The sequence below is a fragment of the Rhinichthys klamathensis genome, unplaced genomic scaffold (assembly GCF_029890125.1).
Source record: "Rhinichthys klamathensis goyatoka isolate OS25496 unplaced genomic scaffold, OSU_Roscu_1.1 h1tg000132l_1, whole genome shotgun sequence".
Taxonomy (NCBI): domain Eukaryota; kingdom Metazoa; phylum Chordata; class Actinopteri; order Cypriniformes; family Leuciscidae; genus Rhinichthys; species Rhinichthys klamathensis.
Genome location: NW_026606667.1, coordinates 1,421,214 through 1,441,222, shown reverse-complemented (window position 1 = coordinate 1,441,222; position 20,009 = coordinate 1,421,214). Strand labels below are relative to the sequence as shown.

The 20,009-nt window shown below is 43.4% G+C and overlaps 1 protein-coding gene across 1 annotated transcript in view; it reads left to right on the top strand.

The window, feature by feature from the left end:
• Positions 1–20,009, top strand: part of brinp1 (bone morphogenetic protein/retinoic acid inducible neural-specific 1) — a 232,577-nt gene that overhangs the window by 188,546 nt on the left and 24,022 nt on the right. The window contains exons 6-7 of the mRNA XM_056256742.1: positions 2,155–2,391; positions 16,272–16,494. Of these exons, the coding sequence (XP_056112717.1) occupies positions 2,155–2,391; positions 16,272–16,494 (460 nt within the window). The remainder of the gene's footprint in view (positions 1–2,154; positions 2,392–16,271; positions 16,495–20,009) is intronic.

Here is a 20,009-nt window from a genome sequence, read left to right as displayed (position 1 = left end):
TATATTGCGTCTCCTGATGTGTTTATTCATGGAACAAGTCTTGTCCTTCAGGATTGTCTAGTGAACTTCCCCGATAGCAGTTTACAGAAAACACCGGGCATTGCTGTGCCGTCAGGTGTTACGCTGTTCTGGGTGGTTGTGAGGTTTTTGTTTATGTGTAACTGGTGCTGTCTGCGTTGTGTGTTTCTTGGTGAAATAAATAGACGGACATCAACTGACGGGTCGACTATTCAGATTCTGATTCAACTTTATTGTCATTGTGAAGAGTATAAGTACAGAGCCAATGAAACACAGTTAGCATCTGACCAGAAGTGCAAACAGTAAATATACATACATTCATAAATCTAAACACACACACACACACAGACATATATATATATATATATATAACATATTATAGAGGAGCAAAATATAGGATACATGTGCAGAGACAAGCTTAATGCAGTTTAAAAAAAAAATATATATATATATATATATATATATATATATATATATATAAATAAATGTAACGTATAAACACAGAAAGTGCATTATTGAGAATGAGGTGTGTGTGTATATGTAAATAGCTAGTGACCACATCAGTGCAAAATAGCATCATAAGGTAGAATATACCTTCAATTAATCATCTGACAAAAGATAAAGTAGTCTCTTAGAAAAAGCAGAAGCTAAGCAACTGTTCAAGATTATAAAATGAAAACAATATTTGTGAGAAATTTCAGTCAAGCTTCAGAGAATACCATAGTAAATTAACTACACTTTTAAGAGTGACCAATGATTTACACTGCAAACAAATCCTTTTTTTACTTAGTATTTTTGTCTTGTTTTCTGGGGAACTTAAAACAAGCAAAATTATCTGCCAATGTGGTAAGACAAATAATGTTGTTTCTGTTTGAATTAAGATTATTTTTCTTACCCCATTGGCAGATCATTTTGCTTTTTTTTTAAAAGCATAAACTCACTTAATTTTGATTAATTCCCCCGGAAAACAGGACATAATATCTTATCTCATTTTACTCATCCAGTAAATGCATCTTGATTTAAGAATTTTTTGATATTTGGACTGAAAACAAGACAAAAATACTAAGTAAGAAAAGCATTTTTTTTGCAGTGTACTGATGGCAGAGAAAAGCTCAATGCCACTTCACCGGCTGGTTGCAGAAACTGCCAAGACTAGTCTGAAAAGTTAGTCATTACATGTAGATTAATCTAATTTGATGCCACAAAGTAAGACTGATTTCCCCTTGACTAACTGCTATAGTTGTCAGTCTTAACGTAATGGCTGTGTGTGTGCGACTGGGCCATGGAGCTTCAAACTTACTGAGGTACTGATTTCATTTGACTGGTAACAGCCCTATAGTGTTTTATTGTTCTAATTGAATGTATTGATTAAATGCAAGAATTTAACACTAGACACAAACACCCAACAAAGTTGGAAATAATACCATTATAAAGGTTAAAAATCCCTGGAAATCAATTCAAGGGAGCAAATATTGCCTCGTAGTGGATAATAGTTTCTGTCACTGATAACCGTACGGAATATGAAGAATATGAAACGAGGTACCAGCACAAAAACCCAGAAAATACGAGAAAATACGAGATATTTTTGCCAATATTGCCCAGTTACTGTTGGTTTTCTGAGTGTTTATAGCCGGGTTTCATGTGGTTGCGAGTGTGTTCTGGTTGGTCTCTTACAGACATCACTTTTGGAGCACTAGCGTGAGATAAGTTTATTGTATGGTCTGATGCTATTGCACACACACACACACACACACACACACACAGAGCAGAGGATATTATGACAGCCCTGGTAAATAAGCCGAAGCCGATCACGACAAGAATACATCAATCACTCCTCCGTTTTATTCCATTATGTAAAGTCCTCCCACTCCGAGGGGACAGTTCAAAGTCAAGTGGACCTCTGGCAAAACTTTTCACAGCAAAACATGATTCACTGTCAGCGTCGGGATGGATTCGGAGATAATTCACCGCATCTGAACCGTAGATGCTCCACATGCGATCCCTATACGCAGGGCCTTAATGTGAAATAAAGAAAGTTCTGTCAGCACTTTCTACCTGTTGCTCGCTGATGTGAAATCAATAATACCTTTGGATCTCGGTAATGACTTTAACATTGATTCTCTTTCCCGTTTTCAGGTTTGCAGGTCATTTTCCCCGAATACCTGCAGGAGAAGTTCGTCCAGTCGGCTCTCAGCTACATCATGTGTAACGGGGAGGGGGAATACATCTGCCAGAACAGCCAGTGCATCTGTGAATGTGCCGACGAGTTCCCACAATGCAACTGTCCCACGACGGACCTCCAGATCATGGAGAACACGCTCATCGGCATGGCGGAGACTTGGGAAGCGTCTTACAGCGACTTCGAGAACTCAGGTAACACCGAGGCCGTGTCCACACACTGCAAAACAGCATGTGCTTACTTCGTGTTTTTGTATGTTTCCAGTCCAAATATCTAAAAATTCTTACATCAAAATGCATTTACTAGATGAGTAAGATACCATAAGATATTAAGTCTTGTTTTCCCGGGGGGGGGGGGGTTACTAATTAAGTCAGTTTTTTGCCTAGAAAAATGTAAAATTACGGTATATGCCAACGGGGTAAGAAAAATTATCTAAAATCTAGAATTAAGATAATTTTTCTTTCCCCATTGACCCCCCCCCCCCCCCCTCCCCCGCAGAAAACGTCTCAGGTTACGACTGTAACCATAGTTCCCTGAGAAAGGGAACGAGACGATGCGTCATCGACGCTTTGGGAACGCCCCCAGCGTGAATGCGTCTGAGCATCAATGTCAACTAGTCCAATGGAAAGAATGAGCGTCACGGGCGGGTGACGTCATGACCAGGAAGGCATAAGAGCACATCCGGTGAAACGCGGCATTAGCTTCAAAAAGTCGAAGCAAGCCGATCACAGGGATGCAGGAAGTATGGCAGGGTGACGCATCGTCTCGTTCCCTTTCTCAGGGAACTATGGTTACAGTCGTAACCTGAGACGTTCCCGTTCGAGGGAACTCGCGATGCGTCATCGACGCTTTGGGAACGAGAATACCCAAAACGCCAGAATTCCAAGTACCTGAGTGTTAGTCTGTTGGAACTAAGCACTAAGCACCTGAGAACCTGGGGCAGCATCCAGGTCCAAACTGTAAAACCTGACGAACGTGAGCGGTGAGGACCAGCCTGCCGCATCACATACGTCTTGAAGAGAAACTCCAAATAATAAGGCTTTAGAGGCCGCCATACCCCTCGTAGAGTGAGCTCTGACCACCAAAGGACACGGCAGGTCAGAGTACTCGTATGCAAGTGAAAGAGCCTCAACTATCCACTTACTAACCGTCTGTTTAGAAGCAGGAAGACCCTTCTTAGGTGATCCAAAGCAAATAAATAACTGGTCGGACTTCCTCATTGAAGATGTCCGATGAACATAAGTATCCAGTGCTCGCACTGGACACAAGAGGTTCAGCCTTTCCTGGTCCCCAGATGTAAAAGGAGGACAGAAACCTGCAGCACAATAGGCCTCGGAATAATGGTAGGCACCTTTGGAACATATCCATGTTTCGGGTAAGAATGCCTTGGCCATCCCCGGTGCACTCAAGGCAGGTGGGGACCGAAAGGGCCTGAAGGTCTGACTCTAATAGGGATGAAATAGCTAGCAGAAAATAGTCTTAAAAGAAAGGAACTTCTCTGAGACCAAATCTAAGGGCTCGAAGGGAGCCCCAGATAGGCCTTCTAGAACTATTGCAAGGTCCCAAGCCAGCACCCTAGTGCAAGTTGCAGGCCTCAGCCTCAAAGTGCCACGAAGGAAACGAGTGATCAGGGGGTCTCGACCCAAAAATGTACTACCCACCAGGGCGTGGAAAGCCGCAATGGCCGCCACGTATACCTTAAGCGTGGAAGGACATAGACCTGATACAAAGCGTTCTTGCAGAAACTCGAATACTGTGTTTACTGAACAGTTAACCGGATCCCACTGACGCTGGTAACACCAAGAAGTGAAAAACTCTCGAAATAGTGAATATAGTTTCCTCGTAGCGGGAGCTCTGGAGCTTAGAATGGTCTCAACAACCTCGGTTGAGAGACCACTCTCTATGAGTTGGGCCCCCTCAGAGGCCAAACCCACAGTTTCCCGGTCCCCTGCTGGGGGTGCAATATTGCATCCCCTGCCTGAGATGGAAGGTCTCTCCTGATCGGGACCTCCAAGGGAGGTCCGTCGAGGAGAAAAATTAGGTCCGCAAACCAAATTCAGCTCGGCCAGGGTGGTGCTACTAAATAGGCTTATTCCATCCTGGCGGAATCACTCCAGAACTCCTGGGAGCAGAGCAACAGGGGGAAATGCGTACAGACGTAGCCTCAGCCACGTCTGCACCATAGCAACCAGCCCCGAGGGGACTGATTGAGGTGAGGGATAACCAGAGTGGACAGTGCGTCGTATGCTGAGACGAGAACAAATCCACTTCTGCCTGGCCAAAAACTCCCATATTTGCTCCACCGCCTCGGGGTGGAGTCCCCTGGCCTCAGCCCCTGCCTCGACAGGGTGTCTGCTCCAATATTCTGGCCCCCCTGGAATATACACTGCCCTCAGACAGCGTAATTTCCTGAGGGACCAAAATAATAGGCCACCAGCGTGTTGTCTGTGGGTCAAGAACCAGAGTTTCCTCTATATAACCAAGGCGCGGGGATACTGCCGCGTGATCTTGATCGTACGGAGTGGGTTTCCCCTCAGGGAGAACCCTCTGGTCCTGAGCCACCACTGTAAAGGTCTCACGTACAGCAGGTCAAAGGGTATCACATTGAACGCTGCTGCCCTGAGGCCTAACAGTCACTGTTTCAGACACATGATGGCCCCTCAGGTCTGGGAGGAGATGTCTCAACGCATTGAAGACGACCATCATCTCTAGGAAATTCATGTGCCAAGCGAGATGATGACTCCTCCCAAGCCCTGAGCTGAGCGGCCTTCCAATACCGCTCCCCAGCCGGTGAGGGAAGCATCTGTCGAGATAGCAACTCGATGGCAAAGAGCTCCCACCACCGAACCCTGGGTTAAGAACCAGTGTTTCCTCCATATAACCAAGGCACGAAGGCACGGCCGCGTGATCTTGATCATACGAAGTGGGTTTCCCCTCGGGGAGAACCCTCTGGTCCTGCGCCACCACTGCAAAGGTCTCATGTACAGCAGGCCAAAAGGTATCCCGTTGGACGCTACTGCCACAAGACCCAACAGTCTCTCGAACTGTTTTACAGTGCGTGACTGGCCTAGCCTCAGCTCTTTTGTGGCTGTTAGGATAACAGCTACACGAACGGGCCAGAGTGGCCCGCATCGTCACTGAATCCCATACCACACCAAGGAAAGTGGTTCTCTGTACTGGAGAAAGCACACTCTTCTTGGCATTGAGCCTCAACCCCAACATCTGCATACGAGCGAGAACGACACCTCGGTGCCGAACCGCTAACTGTTCTGATTCCCCTAGAATCAGCCAGTCATCTATGCAATTCAGAATGCGTATACACTGCAGCCTGGCGGGGCCAGAGCTGCGTCTACACACTTCGTGAATGTGCGGGGTGATAGAGCTAGACCGAAAGGAAGTGCCTGATACTGGTGTTCTTTGCCCCAAAGGAAACCTCAGGAACCTTCTGTGCTGAGGGAGGATGGAGATATGGAAGTATACGTCTTTTAGATCTATCGTGACAAACCAGTCCTCGGATCTGATTTGAGTCACAATCTGTTTGAGTGTCAGCATCCTGGACTTGAGTTCCAGCATCAAACACTCCAACAGACGAAGATCTAGTATGTGACGCAGCTCTCCATCCTTTTTTGGAACAATGAGATAACGACTGTAAAGACCCGACGCAATGTCGGGTGAGTACACCTGCTCTATAGCTTTCTTTGCTAACAGGGCCTTTACCCCTTGCTCCATTACCAGAGAGATTACCATTACCCATAGAGATATATTTGGCAGTAGCTTCCGCGCTGCCAGAAAATCTACCAAGGGAACCAGCCCCTCGAGGCTGGCCTCTGGTGTAATAAAGACAGCCAGTTCGGGGACCTGAAACATACTGGCAGGAACCACCCGAACTGACTGTTTTCGAACCCCCTCAGAGGGCGCGAGTCCGACGCAATGTCGAGTTGACGCTGCGCCAGAAGCTCGCTGGAGAACGCTGCGCCCCGAAGCACCAAGGGTGGCGGGGTTGGCAGAACGGTCCCCTGAGGGCACAGAGATGGAAAGGGCACCGTATAATGAGGTGTACACCATTCCACCCCGGTTGGGGCTGCCCTCACCGGTCAGACGCCGTGGCGCCAGACCCTTTCTTTTGAGCCGCAGCCTTCTCAGCATGAAGAACGGACCTCGGATCCGGCTTCTGCTTTGAAGGCTTTGGCTGCTGTGTTGTGTATGAGAAACTAGCCGGCTGGAGCTGCTCACGCCCAGCAGCCCCAGTGGGTTGGACATAGCGAGGGAGAGATTATCTTGTATCTTTCTCCATGATTCCCATCAAATTGAGCCAGAGGTGTCTCTCAGTGACCACATTTTTTTTGGCTGCCATCCCTGAGAGATAAATCTGAGGCCCGACGGAGTTCTCAAACCCCATCGGGCCAACTCCCTCACTTCTGTCCAAATACCACAGCAGGTCAGCCTGATATGCTTGCAGCACTACTATAGTGTGCAAGCAGGCTCGTGCTAGACCCACTGCCATATATGCTTTTCCCACTAGATTAAAAAATAGTTTTCTTTAATGGTTTAGTGAGAGAAGCCGACGCCTTCAGGGACGATACTGAACCGGGAGACATAGCTCGCAAGTGTCTGTTCTACCCGGGGTATTGCCCCATAGCCATACTCTCTTAACCCCCAAATATCTGAATATACATGAATGTGGGGCTAAAAAATGAGTAAGGCTTTTTCCATGATCTAGACAGCTCGCTGTGCAGATCGGGAAAAATGGAAGGCCCCGTGATGGAGGTGGAAAAATAGAGGGAAGGAAACTCGTTCAATTTATTTTAAGGACGAGTGCCCCCTTATTTCTGCTGGCCATTAAATATTTAATTTATCTACAGCCTTAGTAAACACCTCCACCAGCTTATTATTATATATATATTTTTTATATATACACATTCTTTATATATATATACACTTTATTTTATATATAATATATAAACTATCATATATATATATATATATATATATATATATATAGGCTATATATAATTCTCATACGCTGGGGAAGAGATGGCAAATCCACTTCCCCCATGATTGTGTCACTTTCAATGCCCAGCACATCTACCTCCTCGGAGGTAGAGCACTGAAGTATTGATTTCTCTCTCCGGGCGGAAGAGACCGCAGCGCGGGCTTCCGAGACCGGAGAGAGGCACTGGATCCCTCGTGGAAAGGGAGGAGATAAGATCCGCGGACCCGTCTCCAACCCCGTAAAGAGATCCTATTCGCGATCCACAGGAATGCATTCTCCGCGCTGCCTCGGCAGACGCGTGTCCTGCACCCCGAGGATCGCGAGCCTGGCCACTTTCCTCGAAAAGTGACAGGCGGGAGTGGAGCATGCGAAGCGAAAGCTTCTCACAATGTTGCAATCAGCCCCCTCGGAGGCTGATACCGCATGCTCCACTCCCAAACAAACTACACAAAGCTCGTGTGTGTCCCCACCCGTTAAATAACGCGGGCAGGGAGAAGAACAGAGTTTGTAAAGTTGTTTCGCCATAACTCTTCCCAATAATATCGAACAGACAACAATAAATAGACAGAGACAGAGTAACACAGATCGCTTGCTGAGACACAGAAGCTAATGCCGCGTTTCACCGGATGTGCTCTTATGCCTTCCTGGTCATGACGTCACCCGCCCGTGACGCTCATTCTTTCCATTGGACTAGTTGACATTGATGCTCAGACGCATTCACGCTGTTCGCGATGACGCATCGCGAGTTCCCTCGAAAGGGAACAAGATATAATATCTTATGGCATTTTACTACTTTAGTAAATGCATCTTGATTTATGAATTTTTAGATATTTGAACTGGAAACAAGACAAAATACTGAGTAAGAAAAGCATTTTTTGCAGCGCAATAATACGTTTAGTTTGAAAATGCATCTTTTTCTCTGCGTTTTGGCCTTTTGTCCACACTGAGACTGTGTTTTTATTAATGAAAACGCTCTCCAAAGTGGATCAATATGAAAATGCTGTTTTGGCGATGCAGTGTGGACTGTCAAAATGGACGTATTCAAAAAAATGTACATGTGACGCATATTGTACCAATAGATATTCATGTCTATACCGGTATTGTGCCTGTTATGTGCTGTTCACTTTCACTTCAGTTGCTAAAATATGTACTTCACACACTCTTCATGTCACAGTCCTGCAAAGATGACAGACAATTCACTCGCATTTGCTGAGAGCAGTTTTAGACTAATGCTATATAATGCTGAGTGAGTGCGACCTGGTGCGATCAGTGATATTTTGCTAAATAAATGTTTCCGTCTGTATCATCCCAGTGAGATTTTCTAAGGTTTTACGCATGCGCAGTAAAGGTGAGTTTAGCGTTCTGGTGTGGACAGAGAGCGTTTTTAAACGAAAACGGCGTTTTCAAATTCATTAAAGTTAAAGTAGACGTAGCCTGAGGATCGTTCTGCCAAAAGCGAAAGATTTTCTCTCTCATTTTTCGTCGTAAATGTCCCTTCAAAACCTTAAATTGAGTGTGCTTGCAGAACAGCGACGCACTGATCTGACAGCATTAGCAGGAAAGTTAGCTTGTCAGGACTGTCAGCAAGTCTGGCCTGGAGCCGATTTCACCATCCAATGTCAAATATGACAGTTTCACCACGCTACACATCATGACTAATAAGTAGACGTGGCGACAGCGAGCATCGAGTCAGGTGTTGTAATCCCATTGGCGGATCGATTCCCACACCGCCACACACTTCCTCGGCTCCACTAATTGGGCTAAGTGACGTTTGAAGTCGTCTGCATTGATTTAACCGGAATTAAACAGAAGACGTCTGTTTGCTCATTCAATAGAGGAGCAGCGCTCGACTCTTCTCTAGCCGGATATTCAGCGCTCATTAAACCGCAGTATCTCTATAGTCATCATACTTGCCTTTTCACTCATTTTCTAACGCAAGTTGCTGAGAGAACATCATTTTGTTATTTTCATCCAGTCAACAAACCAAACAATGTGAACACATTAACTCCATGTCAAAAAAAGAATGCACATATTATCCAGTAAAAAAAAGTATGCAAAAATATGCAGTAAAAGGTTCAGAATGGTTGGTTCACCTATTGTTTCATTGTCCCTCCCATATTAAAATATTGTAATGCACAAGTATATAACTCTGTACATTAATACTGATTATTTGAATGGCTTTGCAATGCATTGATCATAAATTAGATTTCTATACTATTATATGCATGCTATATGCTTTATACAATCAAAACTTATCAAAACTTTATACAATGTGTAACGGGGTCCATGCAAGCTGTGGAAACACTAATATACAGGTGAAACTCGAAAAATTTGAATATCGTGCAAAAGTTCAGTAATTCAACTTAAAAGGTGAAACTGATATATTATATAGACTCATTACATGCAAAGTGAGATATTTCAAGCCTTCATTTGTTATAATTGTGATGATTATGGCGTACAGCTTATGAAAACCCCAAATTCAAAATTAGAATATTGTGAAAAGGTTTTCATAGCTATAAGCCATAATCATCAAAATTATAACAAATAAAGGCTTGAAATATCTCACTTTGCATGTAATGAGTCTATATAATATATTAGTTTCATCTTTTAAGTTGAATTACTGAAATAAATGAACTTTTGCACGATATTCGAATTTTTCGAGTTTCACCTGTATAAGTATGTATTTTATATGTTGAAAACAGTTGTGCTGCTTCATATATATCTATTCACCTTTGATGAATAGAGTGTTCAAAAGAACAGCATTTAGATGAAATAGAAATATTGTGTAACATAAAAGACTTCACTTTTAATTAATCAAACGCAGCCTTGCTAAAAAAATAAATCAATTTCGTTTTAACCTCAAACTTTCGAATGTTAATCAAATGAACATTTGAAAACTGTTTAAATCAAGTTAATGCAAGTGTGTAACACACGGCTGCATATTTAAGCAAGGAAATGGTCTGAGTCTCTTCAAGGTCTCTTCTTACCTTCACTTTAGGTAAGAAAGTGTAAGCTTTAAATCTAATTAATCAGCTTGTTATATGCGGAGTCTGTCGCCAGTTTCTGCGAGCCACCTTGTGCCGAAGACTCTGCATAAGACTTGCATGCTAACTTCTCTCTTTGAGCCAATCTGCAATAAAGCAAGCATGAATAATTCAGAGACCCACAATGCTTTCTCTGGGAGAAGAAGCACTTCTCGCGGTTTATTGTAACAGTCAATTTCACCCCACTGCCTGGACTCAAATCACACGCCACGGGCGAGAGCGCGGACGCTTTCCCACTCCCAAAAGATGGATTCATAGAAAGGCCATATGCAGGTTTATGAATGAATGTTATTTTCCAGCCAACTGTTTCTCTGATATGAGATCTGCAAAATATGTGCATTTACTTGCATGATGATATGTGTCTGTATCTATACAGACTTTTTTTTTTTTTTTACTTGATCTTGGATCCCTTTTATTCATTTTAATGACACATTTGTATAATAAAGAGGAGGAGTTGTAGGGTGTTTCTAGTGGGTTGCTAAGGTGTTCTGGGTGGTTGCTAGGGTATTCAAGGTGGTTGCTATGGAGTTGTAGTTAACAGTCTATTATTGGTCTCCATAAAACAAACAAATCAAGCTCTAGAATTTAATAAACGAACATGCATTTTACAGACACTATATTTAATGGTATTTGATGATTGTGTTAATTGCATGTAATATATTAGACTTGCATTCAAACATTTGCAATTTTTGGTGTTTTTATGCATATTTGAGCTGAGTTTTCACACCGTTTTGACCAGCGTTTGCTTCAAAGATTCAAAGTTTGATTCAAAGTTTCTAAAAGCTGTGTTTCTCCCATTGCTGCCATAAATCATAGTTAATGTAACAACATAAAAACAAACCTGCAAAGTGTTTTACATGTGTGCACTGACCCGAAACAGTCTCTTTATGTTAAGTATGTGCTTTGATTGCTATGAATCTTTAGTCAGAATAACTTCTGGCTATAACATTAAAGGCAGATTGTGACTCGTAAAGGCACTACAGTATCTGATAGATCTGTAAGAAGTCAATTGCAATCCTCTAGAAACACAATCTCAGGCTTTATTAGTCCACTTAATGGAGTAATGAATAGTATGAGAGATATGAGGAACTCAAAAGGTCTGTCCATGCATCAATAACATAACCGCATACAGTTAAAACCAAAAAAAAAAATATGATGGAGAACAGCAGCTAGATAGCGATCTTCAGGATGTTAATGTGCTTTTAATACTATAGCTTAACCCTGTTTTACATTTTTAACTGCGAACGACTATTAATATAGCATTGCAGAATGGTTGTAAAAGGGTGAAAGTGAGCGTTGTCCTGGGTAAATCGCATTTAATGCCACTCACACGCCGACAGACATCTTTCACCTCGCTGATCAAATATTTCTGAACAAAAAAACATAAAGCAAAAATAGGTTACTCCCCAAGGTGATTGCTCAATATCCACCTTATGAGCACGCTAGCTTATATATTATTAACCGGTAATAAAAGGTCCAAATAAAACCAGACACTGCGATATATTTATATAGAGCAGAGGACGCTCAAATTGAGTCTGTGAACCTCAAGGTCGGCGCAATATTCCTCTGGACCGGTCCGAGGAGAAAACGCTCAAGCGGCAAACGCTGCGTGAACTGATGAATCTCCTGAAATGTCAAGCTTGTGAATTAGGGAAGTGATAATTGTTTGAACGTGTTAATAATTTCCTACTTTAATGCCAATAAGTTCTTAAATCATCATCACCCAGGCCATTATTTTGAGGTGTGACTGAGTATGATCGTCTCTATTTTATCAGCTGGCTCGGGCGTGAGTTGTCATTCACAAGTTACATTCTCAAGCCTCCGGGGTTTTTTTAGTGAAAATGCTACACATTAGTTGAGAAATACACTCCAAAAGACCCAGAGGCACCTGGAAACTCTTGACATTTATTTTTAGATGCTAGTACAGTTTGTAACGATGTAAAATCTTACAAGAACAGCTGAGATTTATTTGGAGCTAATCAGAGTCACTTCAGGTGAAGACTAATTTATGTGCTACTAATTTTAGCTCATTCTGAACATTTACCCAATTATGAAAGGGTGCACACTGGTTATTTTCAAATGTTATTTTTGAAATAAGTTGTACATTTTACATTGAGGGAACAAAAGTTCTGATGTGATTTATCTTTGTTTCATTTTTTTACGTCACAAAAAAATCAGCTGTTTTAACAGGGGTGTGTAGACGTTTTACAGTAAGAAAATCATTACTGCTGTATATACAGTATAAAATAAGCAATAATTAGGAAGACAAAATAACACTTTTCCGTTTAGCACACTCTCACACCGGAGAGGTTATAGGTCAGGGGATACAGACTAAAGTGTTGAGATAAAATGAGATACATCGAAATTTTAAATATGGCGAGCCAACCTGTAATTAAAAACGCATGCTCACATTAGACCAAACAGTTGCTGGACCCCTTTGACTTTCATTGTATTTGTTTTTCCTATCAACTGTTTGGTTACATACATTCTTCAAAATATCTTCATTTGTGTTCAGCAGAAGAATCCATACAGGTATGAAGGTGAATAAATTATGACATGATTTTCATATTGAAGTGAACTATTCCTTTAAGGAGCACAACTGATTATACCATTATTTCTGTCTCCACCTATTCAAGTAGACGGAGCTGTAATTGCATCACTAGAAATAACTGCCTGGGAACAATGTGGATATTTAGGGCTTAGCACAGACATGTGTGGATGTGGGACCATCCTTTGATGAAATAATAGAATATGTGTCAGGGTTGGCTTTGAGGGTTGAGGCGAGGACTGAAAATGGGCTTTATTAAATGCCCAAAATAAACAAAAACTACCCTGTGGGGAAAAAACAGGCGCCAGCTGGACTCGACAGGACTAAACAGGGAGCAGGTTAACACGAAATACATTATACAACGAGCTGGCACGGGTCTGAAAACACAAGGAGAATAAATAGGGAGCAAACAAGGCAGGTAAAGATGGAGGACAGGTGGGACTAATCAACCAATAATTAGATAACCAGAAGGGTTTAATCCGCCCAAGAATTACAATTCTGTCATCATTTACTCTCCCTAAAGTTGTTTCAAACCTGTATGAATTTTTGGTAACGCTTCCTTACGTGTACTTACCTAGAAAGTATTGGCTAATATAAGGTAAGTACATGGGTTAGGGGTAGGTTCAGGGTTAGTACCTAGTTTTTTCCCAGTAATTATAATTACTATAATAAGCACATAGTAAGTACATGGGTAACAGGACTATAAAAGGAAGCGTTACCGAATTTTTTTTCTTCTGCTGAACACAAAAGAAGATATTTTGAAGAATGCCAGTAAATGATGACAGAAACTTAATGTTTAAGTGAACTATCCCTTTAAGACAATAGACAGGAGAGCACGTGGCACACAAACACGACAAGTTCTCACACTTAAAACAAAAACAAGAGCACATGGCCGGCGAACATGATCACAACAAAACAAGACAAACACACAACACACATAACATGGAAACATGCTACACAAAACACAACACACGCGGACAGAAGAGCGAACTCGAATCCACACGCTCACACAACAAGTTCAAGGAGAACGAGAACAATATGAGTTTAAGGCAATTGCACATTGAAACGTTTTATATCAGAAAGTTGTCAGTGTTATGCAGTCAATGTTTCAAAATTATTGATACTATAACTAACAAGTATGACATTTAAAAACTAAAAATATATTCAGACAACAAAGTACATACAGTAAAAGGATACGAGAGATCTGACAAACGCTGCACAGAAACACACATTAACATGTTTCAAAATGTGCACATTGTACACAGTTTAAGTAGATAGCAGAATCTTACAATAAGCATTTTCCAAAAATAAATACAAATAAATAGTAATTGCTTTGATATACTGAAGTTTGCAAGCTCTGTTTTAATTGCAGAGTTTTTGGAAAAACATTGAATGTCTTAATTCATTTGCCAACAAATCCCTGGAGACTTGTATTATTCTGCTTTGTTTTCAGAGTTGTTTCTCTGAATATGTTGTGCTTATCACTTCTGAATGGAGGGAAACTGGCCAAAATCAACCAACAACTTTCTCTGGAATAGTCAGAATTCTGCTATATATATATAACTCATGAACTTCTTTGTTGCAGGATAAGCTAAAATATGTACCAGGCTTAAATAGTCAAGAGTCTTGCTTGCAGGTTCATGTCTGAGTATAGAGCAGAACTGCAGGATTTTATTAGTGGCTAAAATTTAATTAAAACTTCAGTTAATGGGTTTACTAAAATGATTCAGGGTTTAAGTCCAAATATATATATTTCATACCTATTTAAAAAGTATATTCTTTTCATTTCTGTTCCCTCTTACTCTGGACAAATAGTTCTCATCACGTAACACACCGATAAACACAGCCGCTGTATAGACAGTCCCGGGCCTGAGGCGGTTTATGGATTCAGATTTCACACTGTCATTTTAATAGCATATCAAACACATGAAAGGAAACAAGCAGGTGGAGTTGTTGAACACCACGAGTGCATGTTTAGACCGTAATATTAACATCCCCAATATGACCATGCTGCATATACTGTATTTTAATGGACATCACCCATCCTTGACTGCAGTCGAACACACACTTCTCCCCTGTATGTGCCGCGGGCTACAGACATGTTCACTTACTGCATGTCTGACGGCCTTACGTCTGTCATATGATTCCTGAACCACCACACACATCTTTTGTTTAAAGCAGGGTCCAGGCCTATAGGGTTGAAGCTATATTAGCTTGTGAAAGTGAAAGTAAAATGTGGTAACATTTTGTGTACTAACCCATCTAAGTTAGTGCACATTCCATTCAATGCAATATACAATGCACTGGACAAAAAAAATATGATGCTATGCAATTCAATATGGTACAGATAGTTTGCTTTTATTTCTTTGGTTCAGACAGCAAATCATAAATGAACTTAAGTGCCTTCTGACTTTGTGTGTTTCCAAACATTGGATTTGTAATTATTTGGTGGAAGATGCAGCTCTACCTCTGCCATGGCAATCTATATTCAGTGTCAGTGGTTCTCAATTTTTTTTACTCCGACGAATCAATACTGCAAATGCCCCATACAGCTTATGAAAACCTTTTCACAATATTCTAATTTTGAATTTGGGGTTTTCATAAGCTGTAAGACATACTCATCAAAACTATAACAAATAAAGGCTTGAAATATTATTATAATATATACAGTAGTGGCCAAAAAGTGATGTCTGGAGGTTTAGGATTAAACCATAAAAATATGAGGGAAATATTGTATATATTTTAAATATGAGGGAAGAACAAAACACTAAACTTGGTTGAGGTATTAAACTAACAAAATTATGAAAGAAAGTGTGACCGATTCTACAGGTGAAATTAAAATATCGTGCAAAAGTTCATTTATTTCAGTAATTCAACTTAAAAGGTGAAACTAAATCAAAACTATAACAAATACAGGCTTGAAATATCTCACTTTGGATGTAATGAGTCTATATAATATATTAGTTTCACCTTTTAAGTTGAATTACTGAAATAAATGAACTGTTGGATGATATTCTAACTTGTCGAGTCTCATCTGTAGGTAAGGCAGCCTTTCTAAGTTAATAACTCATTGAATATCCTATTTCGCTTGGAAATGTACACATTACGCAAGCAAAATGCATGCCGAATGGCTTTGCATGATGACTTTAAAAGTCATCAGACACTGAAAGATTTGAAAAATAGCACATAGGCTCTCTAACGTAATCGTATCGACAGTGTTTGTGGTTAAAATCAATCCTTGTCCGTAAAAGTCAATATTAGTCTCCATCACTCTGAACAGGTTTCACCCACAAAGTATCAATATGTGGTTTATGTGGATATGCGTTTGCCCTCCATTATATGAGCACCTGTCTCTCTCTCTCTCTCTCTCTCTCTCTCTCTCTCTCTCTCTCTCTCTCTCTCTCTCTCTCTCTCTCTCTCTCTCTCTCTCTCTCTCTCTCTCTCTCTCTCTCTCTCTCTCTCTCTCTCTCTCTCTGTCCTTCTCTCTAGATGAGTTCAAGTCTTTTCTGAAGCGGTTGCCGGCGACCCATTTCCTCCCGGTGAGCAGTGTGCACCTGCTGTGGGGCAGCGACTGGGACCTCCAGAACCGCTATCGGCTCCTGCAGAGTTCCCTAGAGGCCCAGAGAGTGAAGATCCAGCGCACGGCCCGCAAACTCTTCGGTCTGAGCATCCGCTGCCACCACAACCCCAACCACCAGACGCCCAGAGAGAGGTGAGAGACCTGACTGAAGAACACAGCAGGACAGCAGCATCACAGTCCCACCACTGCTCACGTTGCTTCAGATTACACCATTTTGGCACGATCCGTTTGACGAAGGGTGACGTGGGGATTCGGAAACGACGACGGGCGTCGGGACGGACGATTTGATCGCTTCATCTCGTATAGTGTGTCATAGTGGACTACAACCGACCCCACGACATCACCATACAAAGACTAGCATGTTTAATTGTCCTCCACGACGGGTTCTGTCAAGAGTGAGTGAGTGTGTGTATGTGTGCGCGAGAGTGAGTGTTTTTATGTGTGTGAGTGTGCGTGTGTTTGAGAGAGTGTGAGCGAGTGAGTTTGTGTGAGTGTGAGTGTGTGCGAGTGAGTGAGCGAGAGTGGGTGCATTTGTAAGTGTGCGTGTGTGTGTGTGTGTGTGTGTTTGTTTGAGAGAGTGTGAGCGAGTGAGTTTGAGTGAGTGTGAATGTGTGTGTGTGCAAGTGAGTGAGTGAGCGAGTGAGTGTGCGAGTGAGTGAGTGAGTGAGTGAGTGAGTTTGTGTGAGTGTGTGTGTGTGTGTGTGTGCAAGTGAGTGAGTGAGTTTGAGTGAGTGTGAATGTGTGTGTGTGCAAGTGAGTGAGTGAGTGAGTGAGTGAGTTTGAGTGAGTGTGTGTGTGTGTGTGTGTAAGTGAGTGAGTGAGCGAGTGGGTTTGAGTGAGTGTGTGTGTGCGAGTGAGCGAGTGAGTGAGTGAGTTTGAGTGAGTGTGAATGTGTGTGTGTGCAAGTGAGTGAGTGAGTGAGTGAGTGAGTTTGAGTGAGTGTGTGTGTGTGTGTGTGTGTGTGTAAGTGAGTGAGTGAGCGAGTGGGTTTGAGTGAGTGTGTGTGTGCGAGTGAGCGAGTGAGTTTGAGTGAGTGTGAGTGTGTGTGTGCGATTGAGTGAGTGAGCGAGTGAGTTTGAGTGAGTGTGTGTGTGCGAGTGAGTGAGTGAGCGAGTGAGTGTGCGAGTTTGAGTGAGTGAGTGTGTGTGTGTGTGTGTGTGTGTGTGTGTGTGCGAGTGAGTGAGTGAGCGAGTGAGTTTGAGTGAGTGTGTGTGTGCGAGTGAGTGAGTGAGCGAGAGTGGGTGCATTTGTCTATGTAAGTGTGCGTGTGTGTGTGTGTTTGTTTGAGAGTGTGAGTGTGTGTGTGTGTGCAAGTGAGTGAGTGAGCGAGTGGGTTTGAGTGAGTGTGTGTGTGCGAGTGAGCGAGTGAGTTTGAGTGAGTGTGTGTGTGCGAGTGAGTGAGTGAGTGAGTGAGCGAGAGTGGGTGCATTTGTCTATGTAAGTGTGTGTGTGTGTGTGTGTGTGTTTGTTTGAGAGAGTGTGAGTGAGTGAGTTTGAGTGAGTGTGAATGTGTGTGTGTGCAAGTGAGTGAGTGAGCGAGTGAGTTTGAGTGATGTGAGTGTGTGTGTGTGCGAGTGAGTGAGTGAGCGCGTGAGTTTGAGTGAGTGTGAGTGTGTGTGTGTGTGCGAGTGAGTGAGTGAGTGAGCGAGAGTGGGTGCATTTGTCTATGTAAGTGTGTGTGTGTGTGTGTTTGTTTGAGAGAGTGTGAGTGAGTGAGTTTGAGTGAGTGTGAATGTGTGTGTGTGCAAGTGAGTGAGCGAGTGAGTTTAAGTGAGTGTGAATGTGTGTGTGTGCGAGTGAGTGAGCGAGTGAATTTGAGTGAGTGTGTGTGCGAGTGAGTGAGTGAGTGAGAGTGTGCGTGTCTGAGTGCATTTATGTGTGTGAGTGTGCGTGTGTATGTGTGTTTGAGAGAGTGTGAGCGAGTGAGTTTGAGTGAGTGAGTGTGTGTGTGTGTGTGTGTGCGTGCGTATGAGACGGCACACAATGACTGGTTGGGAAGCAACGTGTAGTCTGACATGTTTCTTGTGCACTACACAATATTTTAGGAGTCAAAATGGCGTAATCTGAACCAGCGTTCGAGCTCAACAGTGGCCGTCAGCAAGCTGTTCCCCATTCCTTTTCTCTATAGGGATTTCAGCGGATTAATGAACTAAACCAACCAGCTCCCAATCACAAAATTACAGGAGTTACTTCCTAGATAAAAAGTATTTGCGAATACAAAAAAGAACAAAGGTACAAGACATGTACTTAAAGTTCCCTTTCGAGGGAACTCCAACTGCGTCGAATGACACTTTGGGGGAACGCCCCTCAGCGTAGCGCCTCTGAAGCATGAATGAAACTGAGCCGATCTCCGATTGGTGCAACGTCATGACGTAGTGTGTGACGACACACAGGCGGAACTATAAAGGCACGCCGGCAAAACAAAATGTCAGCTTTCTGTTCTTCAGCAAGCGCTATTTGTGACTGTCTGTCCTATTTATTGTTGTCTGTTTGAAAACTGAGTGGAATGGCGAGTGTGAGCTTCAGAAAGTGTGTGCATCCTTGCCCTCGCTACATCACGGGCGGGGACACACACCGACTGTGCACGCATTGTTTGGGAATGCAGCACGCGCAGGCAGCTCTCGAGGGGGCTGCTTGCGAGGATTGTGATAAGATGACAATCCGTGTGCTGCGTTCCCGGCTGGCTATCTTCGACGAAGATGGTCAGCCTCGCGAGCCCCGTGGTGCGGGCGACGCTCTTCATGGGGCTCGCAAATGGATCTGTCCGGGGATCCCGAGGCTGCTGAGGCACCTTCTCGGGATTCATCGGGCAGTTCCGATGTCCTCGAGCCCGCGGGGCGGGCTTCTGCGCGAGTCGAGGATCCGATGCTCGAGCTGTCTGCCTCCGAGGAGGTAGACGTGCTCAGCATCGAGGGCGGGGGTTTCGGGGACGACTCGCCGCCCCGTGTCCCCGCGTATGAGGAGTTGGTGGAGGTTGTTTCCCGTGCAGTGGCCCATTTAAATATCACATGGCCACAAGATAAGCAGGAAGCGCATACTAAAAGTAAGCTGGATGAGCGCTTCCTGCAGCACAGGGAACAACCTCATCACCGGGGCTTGCCGTTTTTTCCCGATTTGCACAACGAGTTGTGTAAATCGTGGAAGAAACCGCATTCCTCTCGTGTTTCCAATCCCCCTGTGTTAAATTACAGTAACATCATGGGGGTACGAGAGAACGGTTATGGGATGATGCCGCGGGTTGAACAGCCATTAGCTAACTATTTATCTCCCGAATCGGCATCATCCCTTAAAGCCCCGGTGCTGCCCACTAAGCCATGTCGAGACACATCTTTGCTGGTGGGCAGGGCTTATATGGCTGCGGGTCGGGCTGGTGCGAGTCTTCACACCATGGCTATGCTCCAAGCGTATCAGGCCGACCTTCTTAAGGACATCGATGAGGGCGAGGGTCCAACTCCGGAGGATATTGCGGAGTTGAGGAAGGTCGCTGATTTGTCTCTCCGAGTCACCAAGGAGACGGCCCGCGCTGTCGGTCGCTTCATGGCGGCAATGGTGGTCTCGGAGAGGCACCTATGGTTAAACCTGACGGGCATCAAGGAGAAAGACAGGGCTTTCCTTCTTGATGCCCCGATTTCGCCTTCTGGTCTGTG